The sequence below is a fragment of the Rattus rattus genome, chromosome 1 (genome assembly GCF_011064425.1).
Source record: "Rattus rattus isolate New Zealand chromosome 1, Rrattus_CSIRO_v1, whole genome shotgun sequence".
Classification (NCBI taxonomy): Eukaryota; Metazoa; Chordata; class Mammalia; order Rodentia; family Muridae; genus Rattus; species Rattus rattus.
This window is the reverse complement of record NC_046154.1, coordinates 4,849,908-4,867,552: the sequence shown is the minus strand read 5'-3', so window position 1 is coordinate 4,867,552 and position 17,645 is coordinate 4,849,908. Positions and strand designations below refer to the sequence as shown.

The window sequence follows — 17,645 nt, the reverse complement described above, 5'->3', positions numbered from 1 at the left end:
CACCACGCGCCGCGGGCGCGACTAACTGCGCAGGCGCGACACACACCCCTTCCTTCTCGACGACGGAAACTTAGGAAGGCCAAGGGGCTCTCGGCCACTGGATTGGCCGCTGAGGCAGGGACGCCATTGGCGTCGGAGGCGCGATTTGTCCAGCAGTCTAAGGAGGCGGAACTGGACGGAACTCCTGGACCAAGAGAATAGGAACAAAGTTTTCGCGGTGGGTATGCCTTCATCCTAGAAAAGTCCTCTTCTTTTAGCAATGGTGCTATTGCTATGGGTCTCGGACGTTCTGTATCTGTTACTCTAGGCATTTATGGAGACGCCCCAGCCACAGAGGCCAGGGAAGATCAGAGACACTGGACCCACACCTCGGAGGGTCGGAACTCTTCTGCTGTGAGTCCCACCTAGAGAGCAGGAGAGGAAGGGAACACCTGAAGGAGATGGTGGGGCTCTCGGAGCTAATCTCTTCTGGACTCGCGTTGCCTCAGGTCATGGCATCAAGGGCAGGGTAACGGGGTGAAGCCGCTAGCCCGGTGCCCCAAGACTGCCCGCCTACCCCTGCTGTGACCCCACGCTTTCTCTGAGCCGAATTCTTGCAAATCTGTAGGCGTCTCTACGTCTCTAGGCCAGTGGTTCCTACAGCCAAGCGTGAATAAGAGTAAGAGAGAATAAGGGCAGAGACTTAGACGCAGTTGGCAAGCAGTCCTGCAGGCTTCTGCTACTATTGCTCAGGCGGTATCCTGAGCCCCTTCTTTGGTGTTTTGGCAACCCACTGTGGCCATGGCATGCTGCTTCGCAGTACAAGCCAGAAAGCCAAGCAGACTCCCAAAGTCTGCAGAGGATACACTACACTGAGGAGCTACTTAGAGTGAGGGCTGGTGCTCCAGGCTTGTGGTTGTTAGCCACTAAGCGCTCCTTGGGAACCTGCTGAGCCAGGTGCCTGCTCTGAACCTAGTGGCTGGTTGACCTAACCTTTGGGCCAGAGGAAGCAAGCATGGACAGAGGCAGTTGTCACTAGGGAACCCACATTCCTCAAAGTCAGCGTCTTGGCCCCAGGCATCTTTCATTAAACTGGTTGAGTCCACAAAATGGACTGGTTTTTAACACTGGACAAAAGACAATTTTAAATGACTGGAAAAGAAGTTTAGGGGTTGGGGATTTAGCTCAGTGGCAGAACGCTTGCCTAGTAAGCGCAAGGCCCTGGGTTCGGTTCTCAGCTCTGAAAAAAAAGAAAGAAAAAAAAAGCTTAAGGGTTTTTATTTTTTTAATTTTACTTGTTTATTTATTTTTTATAACTTTAAATTTTTAAAATCCTACTTTTAATGATGGTTCTGAAACGCCGTAGCCTCCCTCATAGCCCACCATCTACCAGAGGTAGTGGAAAACAAAAGGATACTGGGAAGTTTAGAAATGGTTCTTTGGAACAACTCCCATCTATGTTGTCTGGAAATCGATAGTTCATTTCACAGGTTAACAGCGGCAGTTCTGGGGCTGGAGAGATGGCTCAGTGGTTAAGAGCACTGACTGCTCTTCCAGAGATCCTAAGTTCAATTCCCAGCAACTACATGGTGGCTCCCAACCAGGTGTAATGGGATCTAATTTCCTCTTCTGGTGTCTCTGAAGAGAGCAACATTTACTCACATACATTTTAAAAAATATTTATGAAAAACAGCAACAGGTTCACCCACTTATACTTCATGGACACACCAACAAATCAGCAGTGGTGACAACCTAACAGAGACACGGCCTTGGACATTGTAGGAGGGACCAAGAGGAATGCCAAGAGAAGTTCTTAGCTGGGCCTCTCTCATCAAAACAAAGATCATCGAAGACATGAGACCCACAAGTGCGTTGTATAACTGGCTCTATAAGCAAGCCTAGCCCTGTTTCCGTCACTGTCTTCCACAAGGTTTCTTTGAGCTCTGGCTCTCCTGGAATTTAAGCTGCAGATCTGACTGTCCTGGAACTCAGAAATCCGCTACATCCCAGGATTAAAGATGTAGGCCTCTGTTTGTCTTAAATTTAAATCCTAAGATTATTCTACCTGTGATCCCTGTTCCCCAACAAAACCAAATGAATTTCCTAGCAATAGCCAGACATCACTCAGTAGCCATAAAGGTTTTTTGTTTGTTTGTTTGTTTGTTTTTAATGGACCACATCTCTCATAGCAGTCGCCTTTGAGCTTAGATGGGTAAGGAAGGTAGATAGAGCTTTTAAAGCCACACACCTTTCAGCCTTTTGCTGCATTCGGTAAGCTCATAACCTTTATAAAACTCTTTAAAAAAGTGTGGGGCTGGGTGCTGGAGAGATGGCTCAGCGATTAAGAGCACTGACTGCTCTTCCAGAGGTCCTGAGTTCAATTCCCAGCAACCACATGGTGGCTCACAACCATCTGTAATGGGGATCCGATGCCCTCTTCCGGTGTGTCTGAAGATAGCTACAGTGTACTTATATATAATAAATGAATAAATCTTTAAAAAAAAAAGTGTGGGGCTGGAGAATGGCTCTATGACTAAAAAGAGTATGTACTGCTCTTCTAGGGGACTTGAGTTTAATTCCCAGAAACAAAATCAGGCTTGTCCTGGCTGTCTATAACTCCAGCTACAAGGAATTGAAGCCTCTCAACTCACAGGTACATGTATAAACCCATACAGGACATGACACACACACACACACACACACACACTGTTAAAATTAAACATAATATTGAAGCATTAGGCTGATGCAGGTGGAAGGATCACTTGAGCCCAGGAGTTAGGTTATCCTAATCAATATAGCAAGACTTTGCATTGGAGGAAGAAGAAAAGAAAGAGAAGGAGAAAAGAAAGTGAGACAAGTCTGGGTTGATTGGCAAGACCCTGTGTTACATAACTGGGAGGTTGATTGAATACCATTAAGAAGGCAGAGTTATAGCCCCTCCCTCTGAGCAGCTGACTCTATACCTTACAGTCTGATATAGAATGTAGAATATCTCTGAGACAATTATTTATGAATAAATGTCTAGGACATAAGCTTTGGCTCATTCCCTGACTAGTTTAAAACATTATTGTATTCTCTGTGTGCCACGTGGCTGGTTACCTCTCCTTAGTTTGATGCGTCTGTCTGTTCAGAGTTTGGGGCGAATCTCTTCCTGCACCTGACTCTATCCCAGAGTTCCTCTTTCCCTCCCTGACCTCCCAGCACCTATTTCCTGCCTTAGCTAAAAGGCCCTCAGGTTTTTATTGACAGGTGATGCTTCCACACGGTATACAAGAAATTCTACCCTTGATGGCTCCTTCTTTAAAGAGCTCTCTGATTGCAAGACCATATCTAATTGCAATGAGCTAACTGGCATTTGTGCTAGGAAGTTGGTGGTGGTTTTTGCCCTATTTCTCCCGAGAGACCTCACACCTCCCACAACACCCTGTCTCACCTGGGTCCTGCTCCCACCTAAAACCATTTGTTGTTCGTCTGGTCACCTCTCTCACCATACTGTCCTCCTAGAGAAGATATGACATTGATTGGCTTTTTTTTTTCTTTCTTTCTTTTCTTAAAGAATTTTTTATGCTGGAGAGATGGCTCAGCGGTTAAGAGCACTGACTACTCTTCCAGAGGTCCTGAGTTCAAATCCCAGCAACTTCGTGGTGGTTCACAACCATCTGTAATGAGATCTGATGCCCTCTTCTAGTGTGTCTGAAGACAGCTACAGTGCACTTATAAATAGTAAATAAATATTTTTAAAAAAATTTTAGAATTATTTATTATGAGTACACTGTAGCTGTCTGCTGTTTTTTTAGACACAACAGAATATTCCATTGGGTTCTATTACAGATGATTGTGAGCCAACCTGTGGTTGCTGGGATTTGAACTCAGGACCTCTGGAAAACCAGTCAGTGCTCTTAACCACTGAGCCACCTCTCCAGCCCCAGATTCGTTTTCTTCCTAAGTATGCATATGTGTGTATATATATCTTTATGCAGGTAGGTACAGATGAATGCAGGTGCCCAAAGAGGGCAAAGACTTTGGATTTCACTGGAGCTGGAATGACAGGTCATTGTGAGCTACCCAGTGTGGGTGCTCAGAACCATACTTTGATATTAACCGGCTCCGAGCCATCTCTCTGGCCCCTTCATTCTCATTTATTTTAAAAATACGGAATGCTAATCACACGAATTTGTGTATCATGCTAATCTTCTCCGTATCATTCGAATTTTAGTATTTGCCCTGCCAAAGCAAGAAAGAACCCTTTCCCCCTGTGGGTTTTTGTTGTTAATGAAACATTCTCTCTTTTAGATGATTTGTTTTTGTGTTGTGTGCATTGATGTTTTGCCTGCCTGTGTGTCTGTTGGGTCCCCTGGAACTGGAATTAGACGCAACTGTGAACTACCATGTGGGTGCTTCGAACTGAACCCAGGTCTTCTGGAAGAGCAGCCAGTGCCCTTAACCACTGAGCCATCTCTCCAACTCCCCTCCCTTTGTTTTGAGACAGGGTTTCTCTTTCTCTTTTTTTTTTTTCCCGGAGCTGGGGACCGAACCCAGGGCCTTGCGCTTGCTAGGCAAGCGCTCTACCACTGAGCTAAATCCCCAACCCCAGGGTTTCTCTATATAGCCCCTGCTGTCCTGGAACTTGCTCTGTAGACCAGGCTGGCCCCAAAGTCAGGATCTGCCTGCCTCTGCCTCCTAAGTGCTGGGATTAAAGGCCTGTACCACCACTGCCCAGACAGAACTTTTTTTTTCCACACAATGAAAGATCACTTCATTCATCCCCAGAAAAAAAAAAAAAAAAACAAAAAACAAACAAAACAGCAGGAAAGACACAGCTGTTGCATTTGAGCTTCAGGGTTCCTGTCTTGTCCTATCTCCCCCAGCAGAAGGCTATCTTCAGGGCTACAATTCTAGGGGTTTAACAGCCTTTATTACTATTACTATAGACTGCCCAGTTCCAGGGTGGCAGTAACTGAGTAGTCCTTGACTGCCCAGCCACTCGAACGTCCCACTTCCTGGGGGCCTAGACTCCAGACTGCCCCACCATCTGGCTTCTCATAAACAGCTTCATCCCAAGAACATCAAAAGCTAGGGAGCAGAGACCTTCATCACTACTACCCTCTGCAGTGTGAATCCTCTGCACGGTCACAAGGACGTGGGCGCCAGCACTTGCAGCAGCCTCCCTTGCGGTTGCCTCATAGTATCTAGGATATTCTCTGTCCCACCCCACCAGCTTCCTGAATGCTTCACATTTTGCATGGATCTCAACCAGGAGCAACCACAGAATAGCCAAGCCTTTATGGCACTTTTGGCACATATTGAGAAACGGAGTGGCCATTCTTGGCATGTATGTTAACTTTCGGATGGCATCTGCCACTGCTCATCACCCTAGACACTGAGAGAATAGAGCTGGCACCAGAGGAAGCACAGGGGCAGAGGCATTTGTGTGACCAACAGCTCAGGAAATCCCATCCCACTCTATTGCTTCCTGGAGCTAGCAAGATGGCTCAGCAGATAAAGACGCTTGTCACACATGTCTGGCAAATGAAGTTTAAACCCTGTTTCCTGTAGACTTCCTCAGGACCTGCGCTAATCCGAAATGTATACTAAATTCAGAGATTGCTGGGAAGTGGTGGCACATGGCTTTGATCCCAGTCCTCGAGAGGCCAAGGCAGGTGGATCTCTGGTCAACCAAGTGAGTTCCAGGACAGCCAGGGCTACCCAGAGAAACCCTGTCTCAAACCCGACCTTCCCAACCGCACCCCCACCACAAAAAAAAAATGTATACTAAATTTAGAAATTTATGATGTGCCTAGGACCATGTGGTGAGGGCAGCTCCTCTGAGATGAGGGCTGTAATAGAAGCATTCTGTGTTATCTTGATGGGAGTGCAGGCTTTCACCTCCACCACCTGAAAATAGATGGTGCTGGTGTTAGGTCAAGATGGGCTTGTACCAAGGATTTGTGTGGAGTGAACTCTGGCCATCAGTTATGTCTCTTCTGCCCATTCTGCTTTCTCAGGACAGTAGTTCTCAGATTCTCATGAGTTTTAGCTATTAACAGAAGCTACCATAAACACTAATAACGACCCTCTGGTACTCTTCCTGCCACCTGCTCAGTGTTGTGTAAAGCAGGCCCAGAGACTCCGTGTGGCTCTCTCCAGCGGCCAGTAGACCTTGACCTACAGTCATCTGAACAGACAGAATGGGAGATGCCAATTGCTTGGAGGAACTTTGTATTTCAGTGGAATGTGGGGCCAGCATGCCAAACGTAAATCTGTCCTGCATACGGATAGCCTCAGACTCTGGACTGGTAATTGAGGTCACAAGAAATCTCTGAGTTCTATAGCCAACTACTGATCAATAGGTAAGGGTGTGGACATGAAACCTGTAAGTGCACACGTAGGCTTCCTGCCCTGACAAGAAAGCATGGAGAGAGGCTACCCCTCCCGAGCACACAGTGGATTCTGCCTCATAAGCAGGCTAGGGCCTTGTATCTGAAGCCATCATCACAAAAACAGTCACCTCCCACAAATGCACAACACATCCAATACATGGCCAGAGCTCCTCTGGATGTCCAGGATGAGCCCTACAATGCTCCCTCGGGTTCCTGGGAAATGGTAGTAGGTAGTAGGCAAGATCTCAGGAAAGCCACCTCTGCCCCACTCATATGCAAAGTCTACCCCACCTCTCCTGGATCTCACTAGTAGCCAAAGTAGTGTAAGGGGAGCATGTATGCAGAGGGCTGAGCAGTGTGCAGGCTGTGGTGGGGACACCCCTAGAAAGCCTCCCGCCCTGAGTGTAGCAGCAGCCACTCCACCTACTGCAAACATCAGATTCCCGGCTGCAGATGTGAGGTCTTGGAACACAGGTGGCAGGGAACATGGAGGGGCAGAAAGCTGAGTGATCAGATGCTGCAGACCCGGCTCCCCTCCTGCCCCAGACATAACAAACCCTGTACACCAACCTTTCATGCTGCCCACACATGTACACAGTTGGGGAGAGTTTTGACGAAAAATAAAGCATTTTAATGAGACTGCAGGCACAGTTTACGTCTGGCTTACTGTATTATTGTTAGAGTCTGGATCATTAGTGGGGAAGAGAGATGAAGTAAGCTTGGGTTAGGGAAAGAGATTCTGGGGAGGAGAGGCTCTGCGTACATAGGGACTGGAGAGGAAGCCTGTTCCTGACTACCCTTAGGTATCTGTCAGATGCCCCAGGGCAGTAGTGATGACAGGAGGTAGCCCACCTGCATGGCACCTTGCTCCCTACACTAAAGCAGGAGACTCCCTTTAAGTCTGTAACGGCAGGGCTCTCCTATCCCCAAGGTACTACATGCCAAGGTCTCATCCCCCATTCCTGTGAAGACTCTGCACCCCCCGCACTGATAGCGGGGCCCAGTGCAGGTCCTGGGCAGGAAGGCAGAGTCAGTGACCCTGACAGATCCTGGTCTCCAGGCTGGCAGAAAATCTTGATGAAAACTAGTTGGCAATATCATCAGCCTCCCGGTATCTCTCCCTACCTTTCCTTGCCCTAAGGAAGTCTTTGGGAACCTTGCCTACACTACTCTCTCCTCCCTTTCTCCTACCCACTTTCTAGGCACAGGCAGGACTTGAAGGGTCCTGGACACTTTCTCCAAGCCATGTGTAGTCCTTGCCACCAGAGGGCCCAGTCTTTGGCACAGGTAGAAAACTCTGTGGCCTCCTCTCCTGAATGCTTCTCCTGGGTCTCAACCTGACCTCAAACACTGTCCATCCCCTCGCCAAACGTTGCCCAAGGACCACCGTGTGCTCAACTCCACTGGCAACCGGAGAGGATTGTCATTGCGCGTGAGGCTACCAGGGTTGCTACAGGTTTCCCGGGAGTCAGGCAAGGGCGGTGATGACCAGTGGGGAAACGACCGGAGGAATTACGCAGGTCAAAGGTAGGACCAGCACCCCATCTCCCCACCCCACTCCATCCACAAGAAAAACCACGAGCAGCGGTGCCTCTCTCACTGGATTAGGGAAGAGGGCCCCTCGGGTGGACGAGGCAGGAAGGTCAGGGCTCCCGCAGTCCGGCCTCTGGCCGCATGGTCTGCGGGACACGGATCCGCTCGCCAGATGCCGTACAGGCCTTAGCCGACAGCGCCCTCTGGCGGCCCGAGCGGAAGGCGGCAGTCACAGTCACCAGGTAAGTGGTGCAGGGCGTCAGGCCCTGGATGGTAGTGCTGTTCTGGCCAGCTGGCACCTCCACGCGTTCTAGGGAGCCGCCCTGCAGAGGTCCGAGCTGTACATGGTAGCCAAGAGTGGAGTCCGGGCCAAGTGCGGGGGCCCAACTTACACGGAGGCTGCGCGGCCTAGTATGCGAGATGATGATGCGTTCTGGCCCTGCCTCCTCTGCAAAGGAAGAGGATGGTTGAGAGGAGTGTCCTTCTCATGCCACCCTGCCTTCCCATGAGGTACCCCTGCCTCACCTTGCAGTGTGCGTACTCGCAAGTGCTGGGGCCTCAGGAGGCGCACATTGGACTCCGGCAACAGTGATACTTCATAATCTGTGTCTGGGTTGAGTTCGGTCCAGGTCCAGCTGGTAGCATTCCCGGGCAGCTGTTGGCGTCTTGTGGCTGCCAGTTTGCCACTGGGCACCAACTCCAGCACGTAGTAACCAGAGTCCGCTGTCAGCAGGGGCGGCCAGGACAGGCGGAAGCCATTGGACAGAATCTCCGAGGCATGAAGCTGATGTGGCTGCATCGCATCTAAGGATGGTGTAGTGCTGGGGTCAGGGAACAAAAGTGACCTTCTCTGTGTCACCCAATAGGGCTCTCACTCATCTGGAGAGGACCCGAAAGTTGGAGACTCAATAAAATAGATGAGGCCTTCTGCCAAGAAGAGGCAGGAGCAAGGTAAGTATTCACTACCAGTAGATGCTAATGACAACGAAACTCTGACTGGGGTGGTGGAAGGACAGAGTCCCCCAACTCTAGGCCCCATCATAGACTTTCCTACCCACTTCACACCAAACACAGACCTATAAGATATAGTGGCTGCTCCTCACCCAGACAAACAACCTGGATCAAGGTCCCTCAAAGGTGGCAACGCTCACAATATTATCTAAGAACAGAGGTCCAGTCCTCCAAGACCGTGTGGCCAGCACAAAATTTGTAGTGAGATAGACATGTTCTGAACAGTCGTGGAGGAGAGAAATAGACCAGAAGCTGCAGCCAGGAGATGGGAGACTACTGGGGTAGTAGGAACGTGACAACCCAGAAGCAACTGGACCTAAGAGTGAGCAGAGTGTGAGGCCTTCCTCTCCGAGAGTGGGAGGGGGACTCCAGAATGAAGGCAGTGACAACCAACACATGATCAGCCAGCCATCAGCCAACCAACATGCAGGTGAGTCTGAGTAGGCCATCGAGATCTTGACTTTCTTGCTGATGCTGGGTGCTAAGGTTGGTCAGCTGGGCACTCACTTTCCTGCCCAACCTCCCAGTCACATTCTGACCTTAGTGACAGATGTCCCCACCCTAATATTTATCTCCGATGATACCCTTTTCTCCTTCTGCCCCCTCCAGGTTCATCTGGGCCTATGGGCCCAGGGTCTACCAGGAGATGTCCTTAGGCGATCTCTCGAGGTAGACCTTTCACCCCTTTCCAACCCATAGGCCTGCACCTTCCTCTTTAGTGTAGATGATTAACCTGCAGTAAGAGAGTTGGTAAGAATGTTGCCCTGGAGTGATAGCATTCTTCTGTGCCCTCCACAGGCTGGGCCAAACACCAGGCCCTTAGTCTCCAGCCCCTTCCTCCTCCTCGGGGAACTGGCTATCAGAGGTCCAGAAGAAAGGAGGTGCTTAGGTCCTACAGTGGATCTTCCTTGTTTTGGGTTCCCCAGCAGACCCCACAATAGTCCTGGGTGAAAACCATCTCAAACCCCTCTCTGACTGTGGCTCCCTAGCATGGAACAGATAGGAGACAATCCTTGAACTATTTGGTCATTTCTCCAGGAATGGTGGGCCTGGATATACACAGAGGCACGTGATACCATAGGCAGAGACCCCTGAAGGAGCACTAGACCTCCTTTATCCTCGGTATTTAGCACCCCCACACACATACCCCACCCAAAGTAACCCTCGGTTCCTTGGCCTGGGAGTTCCCATGCCTGGGAGTCCCCTCTTGAAGTGGTTATTCAGACCTGCCACAGTCTCTCTATGGCCCAGGCGTCAGGGTACACGCAAGCACCCAGTGGGAGTATGTCTCTTGACAGTATGCAGAGAACATGTGAGCCACCTCCCCACTGTCACATACTCAAAGGCACCAGGCCCGTGGGTTCTCCCTGGTCTTGACCCAGCTCCTCCACCTGCAGCAAGCTGTCACCTAGGGATTCCCAGGCTCTGCCTCTTCACCTACCAATAATGGCGCCCCGAAGCTCCCGGGCAATGATAGGAAGGTCATCCACATCCACAAAGTGTAGGTGCTTCTCAGCCGGAGCTGAGGCAGCTGCCAACAGCTCCAACAGGTTGCCTCGGCCAGTGCTGACAATGAAGATGGTGACACCCAGGTCCTTGAGCTCCTGCATAGGGGGGCCCACAGAGTCACTGGAGGCCCCATCTGTCACCCACACCAGTACCTTGGGAACCCCTAGTCGGGCACCTGCTTCCTCAGCAAATAATTGTTCTTTGGCATAAGCCAGTGCCAGGCCCGTGTTGGTGTCACCCATACGTTGGGGTGCAACACGTACAGCATCCTGTATGGCCTGGCCTGAACTGTACTGATCAAAAGTAAACTCTGTGTGAGGCCGGCTGCCCACGTGCACCAGACTAGCACGCAGAGCCCCGGGTCCGAAAGGCATCGTAGCCACCAGCTGCCCCACAAACTCTCGAACTCTTGAGAACTCATAGTGTGACACACTGGCTGAGCTGTCCAGCAGGAACAACAGGTCCCCCTGGGGGCCTGATGCTGTGGGACCTAGAGGGAAAGACAAGGAGTTCAGTCCAGGTAGCCCTGCCAAGAACCCCATCCCATGCCCAGGGCAGAAACCCTCCCCACAAAGGCCTGAACTTTCTTTAAGCACATGTTTGCCTTTGCCCAAAGATAATGGTAGAGAATCCTCAGAATGGGGCTATAAGCCAACAAAAGGCCCACACTCTCCTCTGGTTCCCAACTGTGCAATGCTCATGTGCCCAGGGCATCCTGGGCTGTCCTCGTGTTCCTTCTGTAGGGAAATCCTGACCCCCGTCCTCAATAGACACTGCATGCAGGTCTAGCTTTCTGTATATAGCCTCCAGGAGGGGCCGGAGTCACATGCACTGTTCCCCTTACACTTGATTTTCAGAAGGGCACCTCCAGGATGAGGTTAAGCTAGGAAACTCAGCTTCCAGGTGAAGCAATAGGCTCTGAGACCACGGGACAACAGGAGAGGATGGGAGAGCATAAGTGAAGAGATGGGGAAGACCACACACTGAACAGTCAGCCCTTCATATCCACCAGACAGCCAGGCTGGGCCCTGACCAGTTACAAATGACATCACCCCTCCCCTCCTCTGGCCCCTATCCCCTGCTTCATCTGTACGAAGAAAGCTGGATATACCACCCGCAGCAGCCTGAGGACCCAACCATTGTCTAGTGAGCCTCCCCTTTTATCCCCTTTTCTTTCTGCCCAGCCAGCTGAGGTACTGATGAGACCTTCCATCACTAAGTCTCAAATAGGCAGCAGCTCTCAAGGTGCCTGAATCTAGTCCTGGCTTTGGGGCTTCCCCCTCCTGGTTGGGCCATTCCAATATTCTTACCTCCTTTCTACTGAGGGACCTTTCAGAGGTAAGGAAACTGAGTCAGGGAGGCCTCTTAAACATCTTTCTCCATAATCCAGGCCTGAGGGGCGGGGCGGGGCGGGGCGGGGCAGGACGGGACGAGGGAGACCGTGGCCTCAGCGCTCCAAGTCCAGCTCTAGCTCAGTTGAGTCACCAAGAATGCCCGGGAGTGTCCACCGCAGGTGGCTGAGGTGCTGGTGTGTGCCCCACCCGCTACCCGGACCTTCCCACCCACTCGTCCGGGGGCTGCACCTGGACAGTTCATGACCCGCTTGAACAGCAGCCGATGGGCTGTGAGGAACTGGAATCCGGCTTCCACCACACTTACCGCGCTCTATGCCGCTCTGCGCCAGTGCCAACCGCAGACTCAAAGCCATGCTGAGCACAGTCCAGAACAGCATCGCGCCTGGAGTGGCGGGCTCCTGACCGACCACAGCTGGCAGCTAACTTGCCCTCCTACCGTGAGTCAGGCCCCACCCACCTCTGAGAAACCACACCCACTCGCGGCCACGCCCTGCTTTGGAGGCGCGTGCACTCAGTCGCGCGCGCAAAGGCCAATCTGCACCGGCTGCACGGTGTTGCATGCCATAGCGGTCCCAGACTTGCGGTGACACGCAGCAGCCACAAAGGCGCTTAGGTGTGGGCATGCGCTGACAAACATTCCCATCTCTCTTTTGCAGGCTGAGATAATGTGTTGTCCATATTCTCCACCTCTCTCCTCTCCCCCTACCCCTTAACCCCCCCATCCCCCGCAGTTCCTGATCTGCAAAGCTCGTGAAGACAAGAGAGCCTTACAAGACAAAAGAAACTTAGAAGTAGGGCTGTACAAAGAAGCAACCTTCCCTCAAACAAGGACCCAGCTTGGCTGTAAACTGGAGGAGCAGCCAGTTTTCTCCACTGACTGACCAGCAAGGACGCTGCCTTCAGAGGAGCAGGAGCATATGAGAAGCTTTTTTTACAGAATGAAAAGCCAGAACTCTCAATTGAATTCTTGGAGGAAAAGACAGAAGGGGAAGTCAGGGAGTCAGAACCTATCCAGTGTGACCATGGTGACCTATTGCTGTCTTATGCACTACCCAAACCGGACCCAGGGTTACACCCAGGTCAGACCCCAGCAGGACCAGAGACCCACTGGTGACCTAAAGCTGGATCCTGCAGTCAGGGCCAAGTCCAGACCAAAGGAATCTGTCTACAAGTGTTGTCCACAGGACACTGAGCTCCTCAGGAGGGCTTTCCTGTAAATAATTCCTGTAATAGTATTTGGGGTGGAGACACACATTGGGAGGGGGTGTTGTCTGGCAGGATGTCCCCTCCCTTCCCACTCTCAGCAAGAGGATGCTCGGCAGGGAGGACGGATGGGACTCAATGGTTTTACTTCCTCCATTTCTGGCAGGTGAGACACTGTGGGGCCTTGAGGACTGTGCCTGAGCTTGGCTTTGCCTAAAAAAGGAAGCAACACGGCCAAGCCTGAGACGCTTACTGCAGGAACAAGTAAAAGCTATGTCCCGCTGCCGTCCCCCACCCGCTTGCCGGGAATCTTGGCACTGGGTGTTGGCTTCCCTCCACAGACCTCAGGCCTCTGAATGGACCAGAAAGCTCTTGATGCGTCTGCTTGAGTCTTGAGGATGAGAACAGTGTGGGTGAGTCCCCCCAAAGACTGTGCCACCCAGGGGCCACCAACAACCTCCAGCTCCAGATACAGTGTGAACCAGCAGAGGACATGGGGTATCCGGAAGATTCATTTTATTTCAGGCTTGCCGTGCCAGGGAGCTGGGTCTTAGAGGAAGGAGAGGCTCATAGCCCTCAAGCCTACCGTCATACCTCAGCCTGCCCCATTTCCAACCCTTCTGGAAAAAATGATCAGGTCTTCTTGGCCGTGACTCAGGGAAGTGGCTCTCTCCTTCCTTTGGCCTCACCATCAGATGGAGAGGGCACAAGAGACCCAGTCTCCACCAAGCGCTATCCAAGCTGGGCTACCTGCCTGACTTGGGCTCAGGCCAAGTTGCTTCTGCTGCCAAATTCCTTGGGACACCCTTCCCATCATCCACACCCCCTGCTCAGCCACCAGAAAAATATTATCCTTTTGTGTTGTAACGCTCTCCCCACCCTCAGAAGACACACAGACATCGTAGAGGGTATGGGACTTGCCAGGGGTGCACTGGTCAGGGTCAGGTCTGGGCTTGAGGCAGACACCAAAGGAAGCACACACACAATAGCCCAGAAGCCTTGGAAGACAGGCTCATGGGAAGGGAAAGGGCAGAAATGTGGTCACAGGCAAAGCTGTGCCCGGGCAGGGCGACCTTGATCCCTCAGTCCTTAGCCTCCAGGGACTGCCCCTGCTTGTTTCTGTCAATCTAGGAACCCAAGAAAAGACTGCCCTTGATGTTAAATCTATCCCGCCCCCATAGCTTTAGCTCAGGACAGGGAGGCCCTGTGCCTCACTTCCTTGAAGAGCTGGCCTGCCCTGTCTGTCTGCAGGTAGGTGGTGGGGGTTTCCTGAAACCCAGAGACACTGCTCTTAGCAAGTCTGCTTGCTTCCAACCAAGGACCAAGGGAATGTTCCTTCCCTCCCACAGTCAGGCTTCTGCAGAGAAGGGCCTTTTGTCCACAGATGGCTGTGGTCATGTTCAACCCCAGGGAAAAGGGCAGCTCCTGGGGCCTCTGACCTGACCCTTGACCTCAGATGAGGACAGAGCTGCCCCTCCACCCTAACTGTGAGCTGCTGTTTGTCATGCTGGTTTGGTTGTTTTTCACAGAGGAAGGCTGCTGGCTTGGTCATTGACTCACGCTTAGCTAGCTTTCTTATACAACTCAGGGCCGCTCGCTGAGGCAACGGAAAAGTCCATAGTGTGCTGGTCCTCCTACACCAATTACACACAAAGCAATCCCCCACAGACCAGCCTGATCTGAGCACCCCTCAAATGTCATTGTTCTCCTCTCTCTCTCTCTCTCTCTCTCTCTCTCTCTCTCTCTCTCTCTCTCTGAGACAGGGTTTCTCTGTGTAGCTCTGGCTGTCCCGGAATTCACTATTCACTCTATAGACTAGGCTGACCCCGAACTCACAGAGACCCTCCTGTCTCTGCTAAGATTAAAGGCGTGAAATTAAAGGCAAACGCCACCACTGTCCGTCCGTCCATCCATCCGGCCTGCCCCGTTGTTTGTGTCCCACATGAAAACGCAAGCACATACCAGAACACAAAAGCAGGAAGTGTTAGAGGTAGCTTCTGGAGGCCTATAACCCCATCTCACAGCAGTGAGGGAGCAGCGGCCCAGAGCAACAGGGCTCTTGGCTCCCTCCTGCTGTCTGTTATGCTTTCTTCTTAGACCAGCTTTGCTGAGGCAGGCACCAGAGCCCGAGAATTGGGTCTGGAGATCGAGGGTCCTTTTTCATCCTCAGGGTCCAGATCTGACCCAAACCCACTTTCCTTTCAGCGAGAGGGGCGAGGAGGACAAAAATGGTGTGGTGGGCAACCTGGGCATGGAATAAATGCAAGCCTTCCCTTTATTACCAAGTCTCTATCTCTGCACAGAGGAACAGGCACTGGGCCAAGGTCTGTCCTCACAGTACTGCCAGATAAGGACTGAGCAAGAAAGCTCTATGCTAGCAAACATGCTGGGTGTTATGATTTGGATCTAACATGATCCCCCAGTCTCCTGCTTTCAACACTCCCTCCCTAGCTAGCTAGCGGCCATGAAACCATAGGCATCTGTGAACCTGTAGGGGGTTGTGCTTAACTGGCAGAAATAGCCCTGGGGACAGGTCTTTGAGAACATTCCATTGCTACGGTCTGAGTTGGGGTTACCACACCTTCTCCACCTCGTTGAACTGAAACACTGTGAGATCTTGAGCTAAAGCAAATCTTTTTTTTTTTTTTTTTTTTTTTTTTTTTTTGGTGGTGGTGGTGGTGAGTTTTCAAGACAGGGTTTCTCTGTGTAGCCCTGGACATCCTAGAACTCACTCTGTAGACCAGGCTAATCTACCACATTGTTCCTAATTTCCCTAAAAAAAAAAAAAGGTTTAACTGTGTAAGACCTGTGTAAGTTCAGGTCCCCTGTGTAGGAGTTCTGAGAAGGAAAACTTCACAAGCAGATACGACAGCAAATGCCAAGAGCCAAAGGGATATGGGTAAAAGTGCACGTGTATAGCCGGATGCTTGGGCTGGGACAGAGGCAGCAAGCCAGGCTCCGTAGCCTTCAGACCACAGGGGGCTGATGGGATTCCGAGTACTAGGAGAGTCCTGGAAGAGGTTGAGGTGAGGCAAAGACGGCTGACTCCATGCTTCTAGGAAAGCAGCCATCAGAGATAGACTACAAGCCCCAAATGTACCACTAGCTGAACAGTAATACTCCATCCTGACATGGGACCCCCAGCTTTGGGTCCTGGCTGGAATGGTTCCGTAAGAGGTGATCTGAGATCTGAGTTCCCTGGCCCGTCTCTGAGGAAGGTCCAGGTAGTCTCAAAGGGAAGTGTTCCAGCAGTGGGGACCTGAGAGATTCAGGAGGAGTAGCCTCTGCTCTCAGGGACAGCACCAGTTCTTCCTACTCAGCACCCCAACCCAACCCACCCCTACCACCCCACTCTACCTACACACCACCACCACCATCCCACCCCTGGCTCAGTTCCTGCTTCTGCCAGAGTTCCAAACCACATGCCGGGAAAAGAGGCAAGGATGGAGCTTAAGCCCAGACTTGAAGCTGGATGGATGAGGCTGTTTCAACCCAAGGTCTCTCCTGGCAGGTGCTGTCCGTGGACTTGTCTGCAAATACTTTGTGAATGAATGGTTTAGGTAAAGTGGGAATCTCACTGAGCCAGTCTCTTCGCCTATGATGAGGCTCTGACTCAAAGCCTAGGAGGAGTACAGACAGTTCTCAGCCTTACATACATGCCTACACCAGTCAGGTTCTTTCTTATAAGGCGGGCCCTGAGTTACTGGGAAAGAAGCCTGTATACCCTGAGTGGAGAGCTTGTCTGGCCCTCCTGGAAGCGTAGATCTGCAGCCCTGAGGAGCTGGTGAGGAGTAGGAGACAGAGGCTTAGAAGAGTTAGGGTGGTCTGAACTCTCAGGCTAGAGTCTAGACACGAGGATTTCTAGTTCTAAAGGGCAGTGTTTCTCTCATGAGCTCATGCTAGACAAGAGTTAGGAGTCCAGACACAGGACTGCCAAGGCAGGAGATAGTAGGCTATGTAGGCCACTGACTGCCTCAGGGATGGGAAGGGAGCACTGTAATGGAAGACCCAGCCCCACTCACCTCTTCAGCCCCAACCCCCCCCCTTTTTGGAGCTGTCCAGTGGTGGTAGAAATGAAAGGTTCCTTTTGGATCTCTGAAGAGGGACAAAGGGAGGACAGTGGCCCCAAACCTGGCTGTGCGGTGAGCTAGCTTGTCTCCTCAGTACTCAGGCTCTGCTCTACCAGCTGGTACATCTCTGTCCTAAATACAGACCCTAGGCCCCCTCCACAGACCTCCCACAACCTCCACAGTACTCCTTTTGTGTGTACTCAGTGCTGTGAATGGAACCAAGGTCATGTCTAACCCACATAGACACCAAGCTGTACCCTGCTATACCCAGCTCCTTCCACAGTAGCACAGTAGTGTTTTGTTTTGTGACAGTTTTATTTTGTAGCCCAGGCTGGCCTCAAACTCATAGCAATTCTCCTGCCTCAACTTCCCCTGTGCTGAGATTACAGATATAAACCACTGTGCTCTACACACAGTGTTCCTTTGAGAGAGAGAGAGAGAAGAAGAAGAAGAAGAAGAAGAAGAAGAAGAAGAAGAAGAAGAAGAAGAAGAAGAAGAAGAAGAAGGAGAAGAAGAAGAAGAAGAAGGGGAAGGGAAGGGAAGGGAAGGAAGGAAGGAAGGAAGGAAGAAAGAAAGAAAGAAAGAAAGAAAGAAAGAAAGAAAGA

The 17,645-nt window shown here is 51.3% G+C and overlaps 2 protein-coding genes and 1 long non-coding RNA gene across 3 annotated transcripts in view; 2 read left to right on the top strand and 1 right to left on the bottom strand.

The window, feature by feature from the left end:
• Positions 1–17,645, top strand: part of LOC116891772 (ubiquitin-conjugating enzyme E2 R2) — a 618,378-nt gene that overhangs the window by 122,323 nt on the left and 478,410 nt on the right. The gene's annotated exons all lie outside the window — the stretch shown is intronic.
• LOC116891837 lies at positions 5–1,089 on the top strand. Its single transcript, XR_004386863.1, has 2 exons — positions 5–217; positions 308–1,089. It is a non-coding gene; the product is annotated as an uncharacterized LOC116891837 (long non-coding RNA).
• On the bottom strand, positions 6,965–12,280 carry Vwa1 (von Willebrand factor A domain containing 1). The gene is made up of 4 exons (XM_032892747.1): positions 12,072–12,280; positions 10,345–10,902; positions 8,418–8,696; positions 6,965–8,340 (listed from the first exon to the last, which is right to left on the bottom strand). Exons 1-4 carry the CDS (start codon positions 12,142–12,144, stop codon positions 8,003–8,005), a joined length of 1,248 nt encoding a protein of 415 aa, XP_032748638.1. The 5' UTR covers positions 12,145–12,280; the 3' UTR covers positions 6,965–8,002.

Bases quoted from the DNA above. Each gene is read 5' to 3' on its own strand.
- Vwa1 (XM_032892747.1), bottom strand. From the start codon at position 12,144: ATGCTGTTCTGGACTGTGCTCAGCATGGCTTTGAGTCTGCGGTTGGCA. The intron at 10,903-12,071 runs GTAAGTGTGGTG...CTTTCCCTCTAG, and splicing joins GCAGAGCGGCATAGAGCGCG to GTCCCACAGCATCAGGCCCC. The intron at 8,697-10,344 runs GTAGGTGAAGAG...CACCATCCTTAG, and splicing joins GCTTCGGGGCGCCATTATTG to ATGCGATGCAGCCACATCAG.